The 19,076-nt window shown below is 39.2% G+C and overlaps 1 protein-coding gene across 1 annotated transcript in view; it reads right to left on the bottom strand.

Moving 5' to 3' along the window:
• Window positions 1-3,508: 3,508 nt before the first annotated feature.
• Window positions 3,509-19,076, bottom strand: part of LOC139721091 (stromal interaction molecule 2-like) — a 94,838-nt gene continuing 79,270 nt past the window's right edge. The window contains exons 6-14 of the mRNA XM_071632421.1: window positions 18,890-19,064; window positions 18,171-18,363; window positions 17,246-17,514; window positions 16,207-16,361; window positions 14,744-14,791; window positions 13,102-13,212; window positions 11,822-12,068; window positions 10,731-11,317; window positions 3,509-4,479 (exon numbers count right to left, since the gene is read on the bottom strand). Coding sequence (XP_071488522.1) covers window positions 4,334-4,479; window positions 10,731-11,317; window positions 11,822-12,068; window positions 13,102-13,212; window positions 14,744-14,791; window positions 16,207-16,361; window positions 17,246-17,514; window positions 18,171-18,363; window positions 18,890-19,064 — 1,931 coding nt within the window. The 3' untranslated portion in view covers window positions 3,509-4,333. The remainder of the gene's footprint in view (window positions 4,480-10,730; window positions 11,318-11,821; window positions 12,069-13,101; window positions 13,213-14,743; window positions 14,792-16,206; window positions 16,362-17,245; window positions 17,515-18,170; window positions 18,364-18,889; window positions 19,065-19,076) is intronic.

Below are 19,076 nucleotides of genomic sequence, written 5' to 3'. Positions count from 1 at the left end.
TGCAATCATTTCAAGCTGCAGTATTTGCAATTTCCAAAGTATGACCAGAAATACTGTCAGCTAACTGGCCATTGTCCAGCCAGTGCCAAGGACACAGTGACTGTTGCAGCTATGATAGATGTGGAGAGAGCTTCTTGTGAAATGACCATAGCAGGTATGACGTCATGCTGTAAAAGCTGACCTAAGCGCCAAATACCTCTTGTGAGAGGGTTTTCATGAAAAGCAATGATACAATGTCAAAATGACTCCTGTGTGACTGCATATTAAAACTCTCAACATGTTTTTGTTCAGCCAAGGACAAGTATTTTTCCCAACTTACACAGCTTGCTGCCCCACGAACTTTTATCTTTGACTCCACAACTGGTCACCCTACATACTAGACACAAAAATCCATCTGTTTGGAGGAGTTTTCTAACATTTTTTTAACTTTATAATAAATGCAAACAAAGGGAAACTGACCAGAAATTGACATAATTCATTAGTGAATAAGTGAACACAGAAAATGGGATTCCATGACGGTTCTCGTAGGAGAAAGACAGAAGCCTCTCATAGACATCACTGTGGGGGGATGCTTCACCACTGTCCCTACGGACATGCTAAGTGTAAGGAATCTCACCCTCCTCGATTACATCTAGTAAACTTACAGTCCTAGATCAGCAAATTCAAACTTTAATAGTAAAAGTAAATACAATGCGCTCATCAGCTGTTTGAGATACCAAATATTAGGCAGGAATTTTCATGGAAAAAGACATAGCTCATTGACACGCTAAATGACAAGCTAACACATGGCGATTACTGATCACTGGAAATGCATCCGTTAGCAGATCACATTGGTTTATGTGCTAGAGCACCCCCCCCCCCCCCCCCCCCCCCCCCACAGTGTGAGAGCCTTCAGTCTGTATAGGAGAGGGATTCCGTGAAGCCAAACATAGTCTCTGCAGAACATTTCCCCGACAATAAATACAGTGGACTCCCGTTATGACGAAGTCCTCGGGACCGGCAGTTTTCTTTCGTTATATTGAAATTTCATCATAACCGAACAAATACACAATAATGATCTACCTAAATAGCCCGGCCTCGTTAGGGTTAAGCAGAGAAGCAAAGTTCTAAACCCATTTCATTTTACTGTATCAAATGAAAGTGTCACTGAACTTTCCTGCCTTTAAAGTAATGCCTAGAATATGACATTTTCAATTCAAATTATTAAAGTGACCTTTGACCTCCTCCTACCCCTCTCAGCTCACTCAAATAACTGTTATCTATGTTATCTATGTTATCCATACTTCCTACAGGGTGATGTTATCATGATTATCATTGAATATTGAATAGTTTATCAGTTAGTATTATTTTCACGTACAATGAATTTCAACAAACATAACATGAACCAAAGATTCACATGTAAAACAGATGTGTTGGGAACTTGGAATTGTAACATTCAAATGGCTTTTATACAAAGCAGCAGTCTGTGCCTTTACTTTAAATTTGATAACATGACAAGAGTTTCAAAAACACAAACTATTTTTTTCTTTTTTTTTTGGTATTCTAATGGTAAATTATAGTCTCGTATAATTGCTAGGGTAACTGAAAGTAAGGAAATATTGTCTTAAAATGAATTTATTCACAGTTACAGCCCTTCCTGAATGTATTCACGTACAAAAGAGACAAATAAGAAAGCTCTTGCTATTGAAGATACAGGCACTGCTAAAAGTGCAAACCTGTAATATGATACTAAATTTCCAAGCCAAAAGAAAAAAAAAAGTTCTCTCCTATATATATCAAAAGACTATATACATCATTTCCATTCTAAATGACATAACCTTACCCTCAAGTTGTTCTAAAACGAATTTCACAAATCTTAAAATTAAAATGTACGCTTATGTATTCATGAGAAGGAAAAGAAAATACACATTATTTTGCTTAAATTAGCAGTAACTTATAAAATGCACAATCCCAATTTATAGCTGTCTCTACAAAATCAGGAAAAATGTACCATTCCAACATTAAAGAAGCTCATACAGAGGTGTCATAAGCAAAGCTGTAAATCACTATATCATCAAGGACAATCTTTTCAGTCATCACAATATAATTCCATCATTCTAAAGTGTGGATGCCATCTCCTCTATTCCCCAAAATTACACAAAATTATGTCAAGCGTGGTTTGTATGGTGGTAACTGACTCTATAGTATCCACTTTTCAAGTTTCAAGCTAGGCCAACTTTCATCTAACACTTTTCTGGAAATATTGTTAACTGCAAAAGTATTGCTCCTACTTTAAATACTTCCTGTCTACAAGCCTTTTCACAGTACATAAATTTTCCTCACTACCATTAAGAACCCAGAGCCCTACCCAGTACCCATACCTTATTGGCTCATTGCATACATTATATGATATTGACAAAGGAGACTGCATGCAGTAAAGTCTTACTCCGTGAACAAATAGCCTCTATGAACAAAACTTTGGTTCTTTGATTTACAAACTTTTGACACCTTTTCTTCCTGTCTCATGCCATTCTTTTCCTGCACAGTATGAGAAGGTGTGATATCTTTGGTCTACAATCTACTTTGGGTGAAAGAGCATAGAGTGATGAAAGTTTTACAAAAATCAGAGTGAGTTTCTGGAGTTTTTAAGAAATTGTTCTTTCAGTCCCACATGTGTCAATGAGATAAGGTTATGATGTCAGCATCTCATAACACTCTGATTCATCATTCATCAAAGAGTTTTGGTATCATTTTTGAAAGATAATCTAGTGACTCTGACACCTGCCTCTTACAAGAGCATCTCAGGGAATCACTTGGCAGTAGCCAAGGACACAGTGGTAGTTACTTCTAATTCAGTATCCAAAGACAGAGCAACTTAGGTGTACTACTTCTGGATCTAGAAAAACAAAAACAAAATAAAAAACATATCTAAAATTCACACAGATTTGGCTCTTTGAGCTTGCCATACCCCCTGGGGCCACTTCCGCAATTTGGACAACTTTTATATCAACCTGCCCCTTTGAATGATTCTTTCCAAGTTTGGTGAAATCTGAAATCATGAAAATAAAATGTAAATCTTAGGTGACAAAATAGGCACAACTGCTACTGTTAAGGACAACTTGTATTTACTAGCTTTGATATCATCGAAAAGCAATGCCACTGAACTATATTTCTTCTGGATCTGAGGAAGAAAATCTTTGTAATTAAGTCACCTTTGGGCCTTAAGGGCCCTGTGCCTGGGTTCCTATGGGGGCCATCTGAACTGTTTGAACAACTTTTTATCCTCCATCACTAAGAATGATTTGTGACAAGTTTGCTTACGAATGAGACAATGGGTCTTCTAAAGAAAAATGGGTGAAATTGTAAAAATGTATAGACAACATACAATAATGTACATCCCACAGACAATGGATGCAATAGCTCCACGGGGTTCTTGGGTAAATTGAGCTTAAGATGATTACAGACTTTCAGTAATTTGATGTGAAGAATCTTTAAATTCTATTCAAATAAGGAAATTTAGCAAAGATGTATGAGCAAGCTACTGAGAGACTGATGAGGGTATGACTTCATCTAGTTTGCATATCATTGCCACTGATATTACTGTTTCACAAGCACATGCCAAATTCGAAAGTCAATTCTCTTGTTTTATATATATTTTACTGTTAATTCCATCATTCTCTTGATTTTATTCTCTTTTATTATAAGTCAACCTGCACATGTTGCAAAACTTCCCTTAAATGCTTCTATACCCAATGAGTTGTTGCAAAGTCACTCTGATCAATGCTAAGCTCTCATTAACAGTGGACACTGAAGGACACTAAAACTAATCTGTAATGGTCACATGAGGTGAAACAAGGAATCCACATGCTAGTATCATTCAAGCACAGTGATAAACGGCAAGAGCAAAACAATGACACATACAGCGCAAAACATCATAAGAACTCCATATTAATATTTTGTCATTGAGTACTAAAGATGTATCCTTGCCATTTCATTTCATGTGTAGCATCAAACTCCTGTCTCCTTCCTATGGTAGCTCTGTACTAGCTGGTATGCTTGTATTTGCTTTGGTCAATTTTGACTTGATGCAGCTATTGTTCTTCTTTGTGTGTGTTTTTCTTTTTGTTGGTTTACACATAAAAGCAGATTTCAGTGATTTCTCTGTAGCTGACAAGAGTGCAATCATATCCCACAGAGAAAAGTCAGCACTGTGCTTCTATCATCGTCTCTTTCTATGAAATGGTGGACAAATGCACGCAGTCACAGGTGCAGTGCCTGGCTTTCATGTAGTCCGATGCACTTCGTTCTATGTCGGCAGTTCTTAACAAGTCCTAGTTTGGGCAGCAAGCGATTATCAGCTGGTCTTGATCTTGTCTTGCTTTGTTCCCAGCCGTGGCAGGCGTAACCTGTGCTTTTTCTTGGTGACCTCAATGTCGCCATCACTGGATGAAGCCACTTCCTCTTCTGCAGTTGGCATCATGCCCAACTTCTTGAGTTGATCTGGAGGAACGCAAACAGGAATGAGAAAGACCACCATCAACACATATAAAGACAGTGATGAGCATTTTAAGGAACCCTACGCTATCAACAAAAAAACACACACACACAAAAAAAAAAAAAAAACATGCATGTACTTCTTATAATACCAATTATCAAATGTTATTGAATTTATGTAATGGTGTGTAATCCATTACCAGGCATTTGCAAGACATTGTAGCAACTTCATGACAACATTTTTAAGCTACACAAAAGTCTTGTTAAAATCTTCATGAGATCAATTACCAAAAGGTTCAAACTAAGTCACTTTGCAAGTAAACCTTCACTTCTAAAAATAGTCAGCCCTGAAATGTTACCTCTTGCCTACCCCAAATTAAAAAAAAAAAATCATTTAATTTGAACTTTTTTTTTTTTTTTTTTTTTTTTTTAGGGGGGGGGGGGGGGATTTGAGAACGGCTGTCTGCAAATGTCTGATGTTCCAAGAAAGTCTGTCAGAAATTAGTGATCTCATGTTCACCCATACCAAATGGTTTTTGTGAGTAGAGGTATTAAGTTCATAATTTTATATAAGCTACATGATAATCATATTAACAACAAAATTGAACAAGCCAGTTTACATAAATTTCAAACCAATATATCAGTGCTGTTCATTGACATATTTCCAGTTCAAACGCATTGGATATGAGTACATGAACCATTTTGAATGCATTCAAACAACTACGTCCCCTTCTTGATACATCATGCGAGATAAGGCAGAGCTGCCCTGTCATTGATTAAAGTATTACTAAGAAGTGGGTGTATATAGGTCTGACCTGCAAAGTGTAAATTTTTCCTCTAAAAGGTGGGACATTTCCTGCATTCTTACACTAAGGCACAATGCTGTACACATATTTTGATAGTGACACCCAAAGTAACAAGGCACATCAGAAAGAAGCTGATAAAAACAAGCATGCTACGATTTGCAGGCAGGCACAATAAGAAAAGAATTTGAAAAACTAATTATACAGCAAGACAAAATCAATTTTCTATTCACATCACATTCACATTCAATTCATCTAAAAATGTGGAATCTGAATTCAACAACTATAAATAAAAACACACAAAGCTCTGTAACTGTTAGAGAAAGAATGACCTACAGAAAAAGAGCAGGCAGAATGATTTTCACAGATCTACTCTCAGTTCATGGGTTCCATCAACGTTAAGGAGAGGTTTATCAGTCCAAAGTTCAATATTTTGGGGGCATATTACATTTGTCTCATTAAAAAAAATAATAACAATCCTTCACTATCACTACTGGAATAAAATACAGTCAAAGTTCTTGAATAGGATCTCAACTAGAATGCATTGTGTGTCATTTTTTTGTGAAGCGGCAGCAGTGAGTAGGGCATTGAAGTCAGTGACATTAAGCTAGTGGTACTGCTTGATATCATTTATTTGATGTAATCCCACAAAGCTGTAATTTTCGTCATTTTTCTTTTTAAGGTTGATGAAAATAGAGAGTATTATAGTGTTACTGCAAAGTCATTATCTTGTCATAATTGTTGTTTCTTTGGGGGCCATTAACTGGCTTCTTTGCACACCCATATGCTTGACACATCAAGGATCAGCATTTTGATTGGTACACCTATGACCAAAGTGCTGGGGTCGAGTACCTAGGTAAGAGATACTGTACCAGCTGCACACTGCTTGTGGCTAAGCTCTCTATAACTATTATGCATAGTGAGGCAGGCACATCAAGTGATAAAAATTGCAAGTGTACAGAAAATTAACAATGAATATCAAAAATACTGGCATTAAAGATGGGATTATAATTCCTTCCAAGGGATAATTTCATTTGTTTTTCTGTCTTTTAAATAACTTAAAATGTTTTATTCACATAGATTCTGGTGTACCACTAGCTCTTCTAAAGACATCTATGTCAGACAATCAAACTGACATGCAAATTTGTTAAATCAAATGTCTGATTCATGTCAAAACTTTCATGGCTCTCTCTGAAATTGATGCACATTGAAAAGCTGTCCGATATCTACACTATGTAATACCTATCTTTTCCCTACTATACACTGAAAATCACTATGAAATATAATTTACACACCAGTGTCAAATCCATGACAGGCATTTCCTCATACATCACCATGAAATATGAATTTTTATTATGTCTGTTCCCACTTCTACAACATCTACACCATATTACGATGTGATTTGCATATTGCTATCTTTTTTATGGAGGTCTTCATACATGTGTGTTAAATCTGCCCTTGACAACAAAATGGTCCATGCAACCAAACTTATAGAACTACATGTTAGGTGTTATGTGTTCAACTTAAACCCAAATGGCGCATTCAATAATTCTCCTTGGTAAATGGGTGAAGTTAGTGTAAATAAACAGACATGCTGTCAACTCAAAGATCAACTCAAAGCTATAAACGATGTGTGAATATGTAAAAGCAAGCACCTTTTGAACAGCAAGGGAGTGGAGGGGGAAGGGGGGGGGGGGGGGGCTGGTGGACATAGCAGCTATTGTTGTGTTTGTGTCAGATTTAAAACACTCCCGCTAATCATGTGGGTGGTTGGATTGGTGAGAAGAATGTAACATATTGCTCACTGAAAATTCCAGATACCAGTACTTAACATGTCTGAGCACTAAAGCTTAACTACCTAGATTTATAAAGTTAGCAGGCAGATCAAGATTGTGAGAAGCCATCTAGATTATTTGGTTTGACACTGAAGGTGAAAAAAAGAAGAAAACTGCTCCTAAAAATATCTGGGACATAAATGAGCATGAGCACGACGTCTCTACACCAGAATCAAGGCAGTAATATACTCAACAGACGAACTGACTTGCATAGCCACTCTTGTTATGCCCCAGTATGATGTGAGTGATTGCTTGAAACAATGTACAAAGCTTCAAGCTTTTAGCTATTGCATTTTCTTGTGCACTTACAAGCACTCACATACACTGTATTTGGATAGACAGGCATGATTTCATGACAGGGAAAGCATAACAGGTACAATGTAAGTAGCCATCTCAAGCTCAATGCAGGGGCGGATCCAGGAATTCTGTAAAGGGGTGCGTGACTAATATTTCTGGTGGCATTTCCGGGTTTCATTTCATATTTTTTCTTTTTATTTCTTTTGTTTTTCACGAAAAATAAGGGGGGGGGGGCCCTGCGCCAGTTGCGCCCCCCTCTGGATCCGCCACTGCAATGTACACTGTTATACCAATGGTAGGAGACACAGAGGCTTCAAAAACTGTGTCTTAACTCGGAAGATGATGCCAATAATAGATAGTCTTCATTCCAGCATGTGTGTGATTGATCTAGCCATGCCTGACTGCAGAGATTCTTTTGATATGCAGATGAGGCAAAGGAGTACTTCAAAGAATTTATACGAGTGTATGTAAAACACTGTGTTGGTCAAAACACAAGATTTTCAAAAATGAGCAGAGTTTAATATGGCAGTGACCAAATTAATCACTATGTATTACTTGGCGACAAGGTGGTTAATATTTCTGTTCAGCCTCTTTTCTAGACTTTGATATACATTGGACAATAATTTATGATGGAGTACTAACTACCTTGGCTCCCCCTCTCTTTCTTAATTGAAGGTAAATATTTGAAATGCTATTTTGCAAGAGCTCAATTCTGTGTCAGGGCAATTGCCCCTCGAGGGCAACTAACCACCGGCTAAATACTGGCTAGTGATAGGTTAGAGTAAAGATTAGGTTAAGGGTTAGGGTTAGGTTTAGGTTCAGGATTTAGCATTAGGGTTAGGGTCAGGGAAACGGTCTGGGGCAACTGCCAAGGGGGTAATTGCCCTAGACCCCCCAATTCCTGTATGCAGAGCTGCCCTGGCTTCAGCAACAAGACACAACATTGAGGAATATGCCAACACAGTTTCATTTGGTTTTGGTAAAAGCCATTATGTTTGGAATCTGAAACCAAGCTCATCTATTTTAATATCTCAGATACTGTCATCAATCCTGTCTTAGATTTTTGCTACATGTTAGCTGGAATTTACATTTTTTTTTTTTTTTAAGCAGAATATGGTTTGGTAGACTCCTAGCCAATGACACTTCAAGCGTTTTGTTACAAGAATTTCATTTTCTCACAGCACCAAAATACTCCATGTTTGGCTTCTCCCTCTTCAATTAAAATCCAGGCTGGTAGATTTTTATAGGGGAAAGGGTGGGATATGGGAAAAGCAATCTGTTCTACAAAGCTTTCAACAGTTTTCTGGAATGGTCTTAGCAGGAGGTGATGAAGTGGTTGCAAATCTTTAATTCTGCACAGTAAATTTGCTAGTTTGCTACAAATGCTGTATATTAGCATACCTGCCAACCCTAAAATTCAGGAAATAGGAATAACTGGAAGAAAATAATGCAGAAATGGGAATTTCATCCATCTTCTCAATACATCACTATTAGCAGGTGTTGACAAGAATTGGAACACAAGGTGGAATGAAAGTTCTTCTGTCCCAAGAAATAAGGACTGTTCCTATAACAGTTGGCAGGTACGCACAAGCTGCTTCATTACTGCATGAGAATACCAAGGTACAACTGTTGAAAGTGATAACACTAAATTTGTAAATGCTCAAGAAAGTGTAGCTTTTAGAAGAGAGGCATGAGAGGTAGCATTGTAGGGTATATGCACTGTCTTTCAGGGCAAACATTTGTCCGAGGAAAATGCAAGAAAGAGTAGTAAATACAAAAATGCATTGTAAGTGTATTGTAAAAAGTACCTTTAAAATGTTCTATTTGTGCATTTGTTGCCATTTTTGTCAATGAGAAACAAACAAAACAGGAGGAAAAATATATGAGTATGGAAGATCTGATTTCAAGTTCAGCATCAAAATAAGGTTTGTGTGTTGGGCTTGAAGGGAGTGAATGAAGACATATGCAGAGTCATATCAAGTATGAAGTTTTCATCCAAATATGACGTTTTCATCCAAATCTGAGGTCTGAGTATGCTCCAACAAGATTTGCTCTCTCCATGACTGCCATACAACCTTCAATAGCAGTACACTGGACATTATATACTTTAAAAAAAAAAAAAATTATTACTATTCAGCCATTCAATCTCCAAAATTTCCAGCATTTTGACACTCTGATTCTCATAAATATCAGGCTCATGTGACAGTCATTGATCTCTTTGGGTTCCACGCCATGACTATATGATTATCTGCCAAATCTCACGACACGGTCTCAATCTTGTAACATGTGAAAGGCTCGGTGTGCACACTCCTGGGGTTTGTCACTACCAGTGTTCATAAGAAGTCTCAAGTGAATGAGAAACCAATGTGCAGTTCACATATTGTACACTGTGTACATTTTTGGATTCATGTATATGGTGTATTTGTCCATCCATACATACATACCTCTTCGGCCAAGGGAATTTTCCTCTAAAAGTTAGCAACAAGATGCACGTTAGTGGGAACACTGTACATGTCACTCCATACGCTAAGTTCTTGACTCTTCTCATACTATCTACCACAGCAAACTACAAAATGATTTTTAAGACCCACATCAGGAAGTAAGTTTTTTTTGGTGTTTTTTCTAAATATCTGCATAAATATGAGAACCAATAATCTTTATGAAACTGAGATTGACATTTAATGCTATTCTTTCAGCTATCTCTTCTCCCCAAAAGATGAGTAACTAGCCTCATGAAATCTCATCACAGAACACGTATCTTTACCACATGGGTCACACCCTTTAACTTGAAACATGACCCTCTTTCTATTGAGGTTTTTTTCTCCATGCCTGACATTAGGAAACAATTTAGTTTGCTTTTGCCGGTGCTTACAACACTCATGCAGCAGAAGGAATAACTGTTTTCTAGACCATTCACAACCAGTGATGGAAATTAGCCAAAAGCACAGGTGCAAACTATCATGAATAGTAAAAATACTGTGTTACAAGAAGTCACTTTTTCTCTTTGTAATCGCGTGGTTGCTTCTATAAGCACCTCAGGAGAGAACCAGCTGTAAAATCTGTGCAATGCTGACACAAGACAAGTTTTGTGCATTTGCTGTCAACTTCCATCAAGTTTTTAGTATTCACTTTCATGCCATACTTCTTGAATCTCACATGCATTTCTTACAGGGAGGTTAATGTCCACTTTTTTGTACTGTGTCCATTTCTCACATTTTGTTTGTTTGTGATGTAGCCAGGAGTACAACTTATGCCTGAATTGAATCTGAACTACTGAGCATACCTTACATACAATAAGAAAGCTAAATGCACGCCTACACACCTCTTCTCAGCTTTGTGCTGTTTTTGTTGGCTGTTTTTACCCGTGATGAGTCCTTTTCCCTTCGACCCCTGCCATTCAGTGGTCTCTGCACACCCAGGGCAGATAGGGTGGAGTCGGAGCGAGAGTTGGGCAAGTGGGAGGTAGACTGACTGTCCAATGGGGGCAGGGTGGAGGCGGAGTAGGGAGGAAAAGAAGAGTCAAAAGAATTGCGCTTGAAGTTAAGTAAGGGGTGCGTGCTGGAGCGTTTGTCGCGATATGAATGGCGGGCAGCAGAGGCGGATGGATGGGGAGGCTGAGTGGAATGTGGATGAGTGGTGTGGTTAGATGGATGTGGGGCATGGCTAGTGGTGGCAACAACTGAACTGGCAGCAACAAAGGATGGGTTGGTGGCAACATGGCCAGGGTGGTTAGGGTTGGGGTAAGGAGGAGGAGGAGAAACACCCATGCCTTGAGATTGGGAGGAGGTTAGTGACGATGTGGAGGCCGTCTGAGGGAGAGGTGGTCCCTGGGGTTGCTGGGGGCTCCCCAGGGATGAGGTGCTGGGTAGCGAGCTTGAGGAATCTTGGGAAGACATCCGCTCAAAACTGCTGTAAGGAGAACAAACAGAGACACATACATATATCAAATGAATATTCAACACATCACCACACTCAATAAGCCTTTAAATTAGCTGCTGCACCTGTGATAATATTGTACACAACATATCTTTTGCTTGCATATTTTGCAGATCAGTACTTGTCACACAATTATGCGAAGGTTAAATCTACAATCAACAACCTCAACGACAGAATAATAAGTATACTGCATTTTCAAGAGACACAACTGGCAGTTTTTCATGTTGGGGATATTATGCATGGCATTTCTGCTTCAGATGGAAATATTTTTGCATGTTGCTCATGTCACAAACATCAGTCGGTTCGCGAAATTTCATGAAAATCAAACCACCCAAAATATTTGCTATACAAAGTATCAATCATAAATCCATTATTGCTTTCTTCATCTACAGGCAGTAGCTACTGATTGAAAAATCATCTAGGTGATACCATACTGCATTTTCCCAACAAATTAAAATGTAGTTTATTTCCACTGACCTGTCTCCACCAAGAATATATTTTGGTTTGTTTGTCGTCATTCCATTGCCACTGACGGATCCTGCTCCAGGAGGTGCTGGAGTGGTGCCTATGCTGGTGCCAGCTTGTGGCTTGGCCGGCTGCTGGGGGTGGCTCCGGTGGATCAGCTGGGTGCCCCCAGCAGAGACAAGGCTCTGTTGGCTTTGAGAGAGTGTCTGGCCTGCCACACGTCGGAACTCCTGGCTCGATGGGCGGGGCATGGAAGCGGCTGGGGTGATACATTATTGAGAAAGAACAAGGTTTGATTACCACACTTTTTGGTGTACTAACTGCACATATTTACTGACAGGAAGGCCCTCACAACAGGTGGTGGAGCCTATTCAAGGGACCAGCAAATTTGTCCACAGCAAAAGTCTGTGTCGACAGGAGATCATCCAAATAGAATGCTTTGGTAGCAGAAATGCCAAAGAATGTGATTTGGAGCATACTACAAGGTTTATCATATACGATTTATCAATTCTAGAGACTTATAATGACATATGATTTGTCACTTCCCATCATGCTTCTCTAATGCCCATGGAAACTACACAAACATGAAAAATATATGAGTGGGACTGTGTAGACAGCACTAAATGTTGCTGAACCCACTGCCCAGGCTGAGGTCCTGTATCCTTTTACTGGGATGGATCCATAAACAGGTTATTTAACTGACAGAAATGGATGAAAGAAATTCTATCAAGGTGATATTTAGGCAAATTTCATGCATAGTTTTGCCCTTGTGGCTAATTTCAGTGGATAAGACCATCGGGCAGATTGTGGTCAGTGTGCTGCTTGATCACATTCGCAACAGAGAAAGATCACACCATAGAGTGATCATGAAACTATAGCTCAACGGACAGCAAGTCACTATAATTTCTGTAATGATATGTTGCCCTCCCTAGGCTCGTACAGTTGTCAATACAGATGTCATAAAACCAGCTACTACTGGTGGGAGAGAACCTTTGAAATAAGTGGTATAACATGCAATGGGATATCAAGGGCTGCCCAATACTGTTCCACCAAATCACGGCAGTGGCTCATGACAGCAGCAGTTTAACAGTTAATTTTGAACCCCTGAATTAGAACAATGTTACTTTAGAAACTTTCATGATCAGTAAGTGGATTTAATTTTAACTATTGCATCTCTTCCTTTCACGCTGTAACTTATCTTCTTTTCAAAAGTATTATCACCAAAGCTATCCTTCCCTGCCTACCCAACCTTTTTCATTTACTTGGACAGATTGTATCTGTGTTCCACAAACCTTGCATGGCTGAAAACATCTGTGGGGCTGGGGGCACATCCTCATCACATTCGTCCATTCCCATTGGTGGATTGCACTCCGCCATGTGTGTCATGCTGCCAATCACAGAGCCTGCATTAGAAATAGTTCATTATTGTTATCTCAGTTTTTACTGGGAAAGACTGCAAGAAATTAGAGTGCAATATAAACAGACTCAAGACTGAAATCAACACATCTAATGTTCATTTGAGTTATGTCAATCAATCATCATAAATGTTTTATTGTCAATCACAGCACATCACCTTCACATTTTGTTCTTTTCTAATTTTTCCTTTCTCTGCACCTTGCAAACCTGTGGGAAGACAGTGAATTCACTATACGTCAAAAGTGGAAATTTTCAGAGTGGAAATTTTCACACATTTCTAGCGACATGAAAGTAGCGCGAAGATAGAAATAGGCAAATGTTTTGCTTATTCAAATTTATGTCGATGTAGGGCAATATGTAAATCAGTTGCAATGAACTATTTTGCTTCTTGTATGTAATACTTTATATTTTGATTCCACAGAATCAAAAACATGTGAAATTTGAAAATTTCCACATTACAGTCGCAATGAACCAAGTTATTCACAAATGGTTTTTGAGAAAAATAATGGTGCTGTGAATTATGTTAAAACTGTGCAGAATGAAAATGTATTTTTGTTCCAAGGCATGTGGCAGTGCGTGTGGTGGAGATGTAGGGATAACTACAAATATAACCCGTCGTGACGTCTGGTGCACAAGTGCATTATGACAAGTCTAAATATGATGAGCCTCAGTCGGAGGCATGTGCAATAGATGGAATAGAAACACCACACAAGTAGCCCAGAGTGATGGTGCCTTCTGAAGGATTATTAACTTTTCATAGCATTTGTTTCTCTGCATGAAGAGTACGTTTACAGTGTAGGATGAGTTTACAAGCTTCAAGGGACAAGTGTGAAAGGAGAGGATGATGTAGGTTTAGACCACAAGGCAACCGAGGATTCAATACAATGCGACTAACCATTTATTGCAAAAAATAGACACATATATAGCTGTGATGCACACATCTGTGAAGTGCCATTAGAAAATGGTGCAGCATTGTTGTTTTTATTGTTGATGATGATAATTATGAAGATGACCAGAGTGAGAATTTGTCCAATTGCTTCATTGAAGTTAAAGCTGCACCCTTGATTAGGACACAATTCTTACAATGCATGAGTTTAAACAATTAAAAATATTCAAACTATATTATCCTCTGAAATATTCATGAATAACTACTTAAACACGCAACAAAATGATGTGCCTAGTTTGTTGTTTAACAGCTACTCGCCATCACTCCCAGTGGTTGAACACACGATGGCATAACCACTTTTCAACGATGATTTGTAAATTACACACAATTATGCACACAAACAAATAAGTAATGATGGAAACTGAATACAGAATAAACAGACAACATATTGGAAGGCATATTCCAGGCACATAACAGTAATGATAAGTCTGCATGCCAGGACAAATGACAAAGTCTAAAAGCCATGATCAGTCCTACACAAGTTTCAGCCATGGCAGCCAGTAGTCCTGGATGCAGGGTTTTATTTGAGGAAAAGAATAAAGGGAGGGGGAAGGATAGTGGTGGGGTCTTACCGACAGATTGGGCCAACCCTTCTATTCCCACTTCTGGACTCTGTCCGCCTACGTAATCAATAGAACATGCAGAATCAGGTGCAAACATAACACAGTGGGAATCGCTGGCCATCATGCATTTAAACAAAACCACAGATATCATGATATGTATGTACTTTAAAACTGGACAGAAAAATCAGGATATTTTGTAACTGTGATCACTTTCATTGATGACGAATGTTTTAGAGTCAATCTTGTTTACAATGTTATCTTGAGATGTAATGGTAACCTTAAACTTTGTCAAACTCAACATCAAGTTCGCAATTATCTTCATAAACTGTGTGACTACAAATACCTAAGAGGTTGACTGAAATTTGTTGAATATTGTCACTGTGCTATCAATTTTGATTGGATATTATCCAATATATCTGGAATCACTGCTTTCGAAATTCCAATCTCTAGTCTGTGCCACTGACCATGTACCTTCCTAATGCAAACCTCTACAAAGTCCAAATTTTCGACTATATCCTTGCTTGGTTGCATGTCCCCCTCCAAACTTCAAAGTGAGACTTAAGTGTTTTGATGTCCTTTCATTTTCAAACTGAAGGGTGAAAATGTCATCATATCAAGTTCTTCTTATATGTGACATGTTTACAAAAAAAGGCTTGTGAACAGCTATAGAACATTAATTCTGGAATTTGTTATTTGCAAATCTTACATTCTCTTGTGGAATAAATGTCATACTGTAATTAACTCCAAACCAAAAAGAGAGCAGAAAAGAAACACCCATCTGTCAATCATTGACAGGTGTAATACGATTGACACAGCATGGAGCAGAGTATGCAATCAATGAAGATACATATTAGACACAGAGGGCTGCTTTCACTGTAAGATCATTTATCAAAAGCATGGTCCATAACCTCAAAAGGAGGCATAGTTATGCCTTGATGCACACTACTTGTATTCCTTTACATTTTGCTAAGTAAGGCTAAATTTTACATAGGCGTTAGGCTCATGATTGAAGAAGCCTATCAAAAGGAAAGCTCACTTGCCGCAAAACAAAAAATAAAACAAAACAAATAAGGTAAAAAGATTTTTTTTTTAAAAGAAGAAGACTGGATATGCAATATATTCTAGGATTGCAATAAGTACTGTGTTCACACCAATTACGTGGCATGCAAACTAATGTTGACTCTGCAATCAAAGTGACAGTGATGAATGGGGCTGGTGTATTAATGCTGGGGGTAACATGGACAAGCTTTCAGCAAGCAGACAGGGTCATGCATGTACCAGGTCAATCAAAACCTTTACTTTGGTGAGCAAAAGACGGGACACATGCATGATGCGCAAACTAATCTCCTTCTGTGTCATTGCGCAAGCTGTGACTTGATGTAATGTTGCAAGCAACAGAACATTTCCTTCCACATCTCATTGCTCTCAAATCCAAAAACTGAGTGCCAATCATGCACTTCATCCAAACTTACCAGAAGCATCGGAGCCATTGGTGGCCGGCACCAGGTTACCCATAAGAGCCTGGAACCCTGGGTTGTTTGTGATGGCAAACTGGCACAACACCTCAATCTGATTCCAGCGGTGGGTACGCTCCTTCAGTTCAGCAGTCACCTCGTGCAGTGCTGACCTGGGTGAGCACAGTCAGAATGGGAGATGCCAATCAGTCACAAGATATGCTATATACTGCACTTGAAATACAGTCTTCCTCATAGGCACTAAAGTTTACTTTTACTGCAATTCTCATTGAGTTACATATTATATTTTCCTTTGTGCAGTCAAATGCCTTACTACTGACATGATTCCCACAGCTTCCTAGGAAACATGTTGGGCAGTGTATCAGCTTACCCATGGAGACAATAAAAACATTCTCTAATTTGCAAAAGAGAAGGGGGAGGGATGGAAACAAATTGATCTTGAGCAATACGTTAGGAATATGACAGAAACATCCACAGAAATTGTCATATGACAACCAAATCTATCAAACCCTACAAGATCTCCTGAAGGACACTTCACTTTCCATACAAGACATCATCAATATTCAAACTTGACAAGCATTTTCAGGATGTGTAGCTGTGGTGTGAGTTTGGAGGTCATAGCTCAAAGTTGAGGAAAGTTATTGAGAGTACACCAAATTGTTGACAATGCCACCGCCACCACCAATAACGGCGACAATGGAAAAGTGACAGCTATGTCTCGCTTTCCCTAAACAGGCAAGACAAAAAGGAGAATTACTCATCTACTGTATACGCCATATATTTCGCGAGTCTAAATTTTCGCCAATCGGGAATTCCCAACGATTTCGTGAGTGGTTAAATTCGCGATCGTGGAGTCCTGTACTGAATGAAGAAATGTACACACATACGTCACATCCACATCAGGATCAGAGTCAATATTTTCACGTCTTTAATTTCACGAATAGCACCTGACTTGCAAAATTCGTAAACATAAAAACCTCACGAAATATTCGGCATATACAGTACTTCATTCTTGTCAACTCTTCTCCCTTTTCACCTGGCGCTCACGATGCGCTGGTCGACAGCGTCCAGCGAACCCCCATGGGCAATGCGGAATGAGCCAATGAGTGAGGCTCGCTTGCGGCGAAGCTTCTCGCACTCCTCTTTGGCCTCCTGAAGCTGCTTGGCTGCCGAGACCCGCTTGGCCACGTAGTAGCGGTACTCGATCTCGTAAGTCAGCTGCAGCCACTGCTGCAGGGTCATGGGTGCACTCCAGTTCCGCTGTTCACTGAGTCTTCTCTCAGCTTCCTCCAGGGCACAACGAACCTGGTGAAGACATATATTGGTAGGTAGTGGGAGTAAACAAATATGACATAGAATCCACTGGTTAGCTACATGTGTATCTCTACACATATTCCAGAGTTGATCTTTGCTCATACTGATTGATTTTGATTTCATTTTGAAGTATTTGTTTTACCAAACTGCTGAAGACGTATTGAATGGTTACAGCGGCAACGACAGGACCAACACCTGTAAAAGTCATGTGCATCACATCACATATGAACACACATCTTCACGCGGAAGGCCTGGCGTGATTCTGAATGTTTTCAAGCATCCATCATATTGGAGTTCCATGATCAGTTCATTAAATCTTGTAACAGTGACATGACCAATTTCAAGAACAAATACTGACACCCATTACGACGATGGAGATGCTAAATAGAGATTTTAGGGAACAGAACAGTTCAATGACCTCTCAAGCACACAGACTAAAATTCATCACATCATTGGTCAAAGCAATCTTTCCTGTCTCTTGTTTATTCATTTTCTCATTGGGAAGCAACAATTATTCAGTTCTGCACCTGATTTTAGCTGCCAACCAGTGTATAGGGAAGAATTTCCTGGACCTGTTAAAACAAGATGGCAAGATTTGCTAGGACTACAATCCCACACCACAGTGATTTTTTTTTTCTTTCACTGACCTGAACTAGCTCCTCTTCAGCAAGACGCAGCTTGTTGGCAAGACTTGAGTTTCCATCCACCTCATCCTCGTTCCGTTCTACATGGAGGCGCTGCGCCTCATGCTTGGCACGCTCGATCTCGTCCGTCAGCTGCTTCTCTATCGTCTGCTTTTCTAGGACGGCTGACTTGTGCTCCTCCTGAGCCACATCCAGCCTAGAGATGAAGGGTAGGGGAGAGGGATCAGGAGGGTTCTACCTCAGCCACAATGTACTCATTTCAATCACTTGGGTGGGTAATTGCAATAACTGCAAAATATAAGAACTCAAATTTGGGGAAGCTTAGGAGCAGTAATTGACCATACTACAAAACGGAGTGTGACAAAATATTCCCTTTATTTTCAGAAAATAACATTGTTACCATCTTTAAAAAGTACAGTACTATGTCATACAGAGGTATATTTGATCCAGTGTCACATACGAGGATGAAATGTGGAACAATGCAGCAAAAGATGAAAAAGTCTGGTGATGAAGAAAAAAACATGAGGACATTTTTTTCTCTTTGAAGAAAAAAAAATGCTGCAGAAACTTTTTCACAGCAAACATCAACTTTTGAGTTCTAAAGCCTCTTACACCAAGAAGAAGTAATATTTGAAAATAGGTCTACCCACAAGAAAAAAAAGGGGAAAAATAACAGGAAGATAATGAGAAAGGGAAGAGGAAGAGGAGGAGACCTAGCTTACTTTTCTTGAAGCTCCTTGAGGGAGTCCTCAGCCCTAGACAGTGTCTCCATCTCCCTGAGGAGCTGCTTGACATGGCTCTGGGAGTAGCGGTGTTGGATGAAGGCAAACCAGCAGCCTCCCAGCGCTACCACCAACGAAAGCACCAGCAGCCAGTCTTTCAGGTAGTTATGCATCGCTGTGGAGAAGC

The sequence above is a fragment of the Diadema antillarum genome, unplaced genomic scaffold (assembly GCF_040938485.1).
Source record: "Diadema antillarum isolate AM-2024a unplaced genomic scaffold, OU_Dant_1.0 scf00000138, whole genome shotgun sequence".
NCBI classification, from domain to species: domain Eukaryota; kingdom Metazoa; phylum Echinodermata; class Echinoidea; order Diadematoida; family Diadematidae; genus Diadema; species Diadema antillarum.
This window is presented reverse-complemented; position numbering and strand designations above follow the sequence as displayed.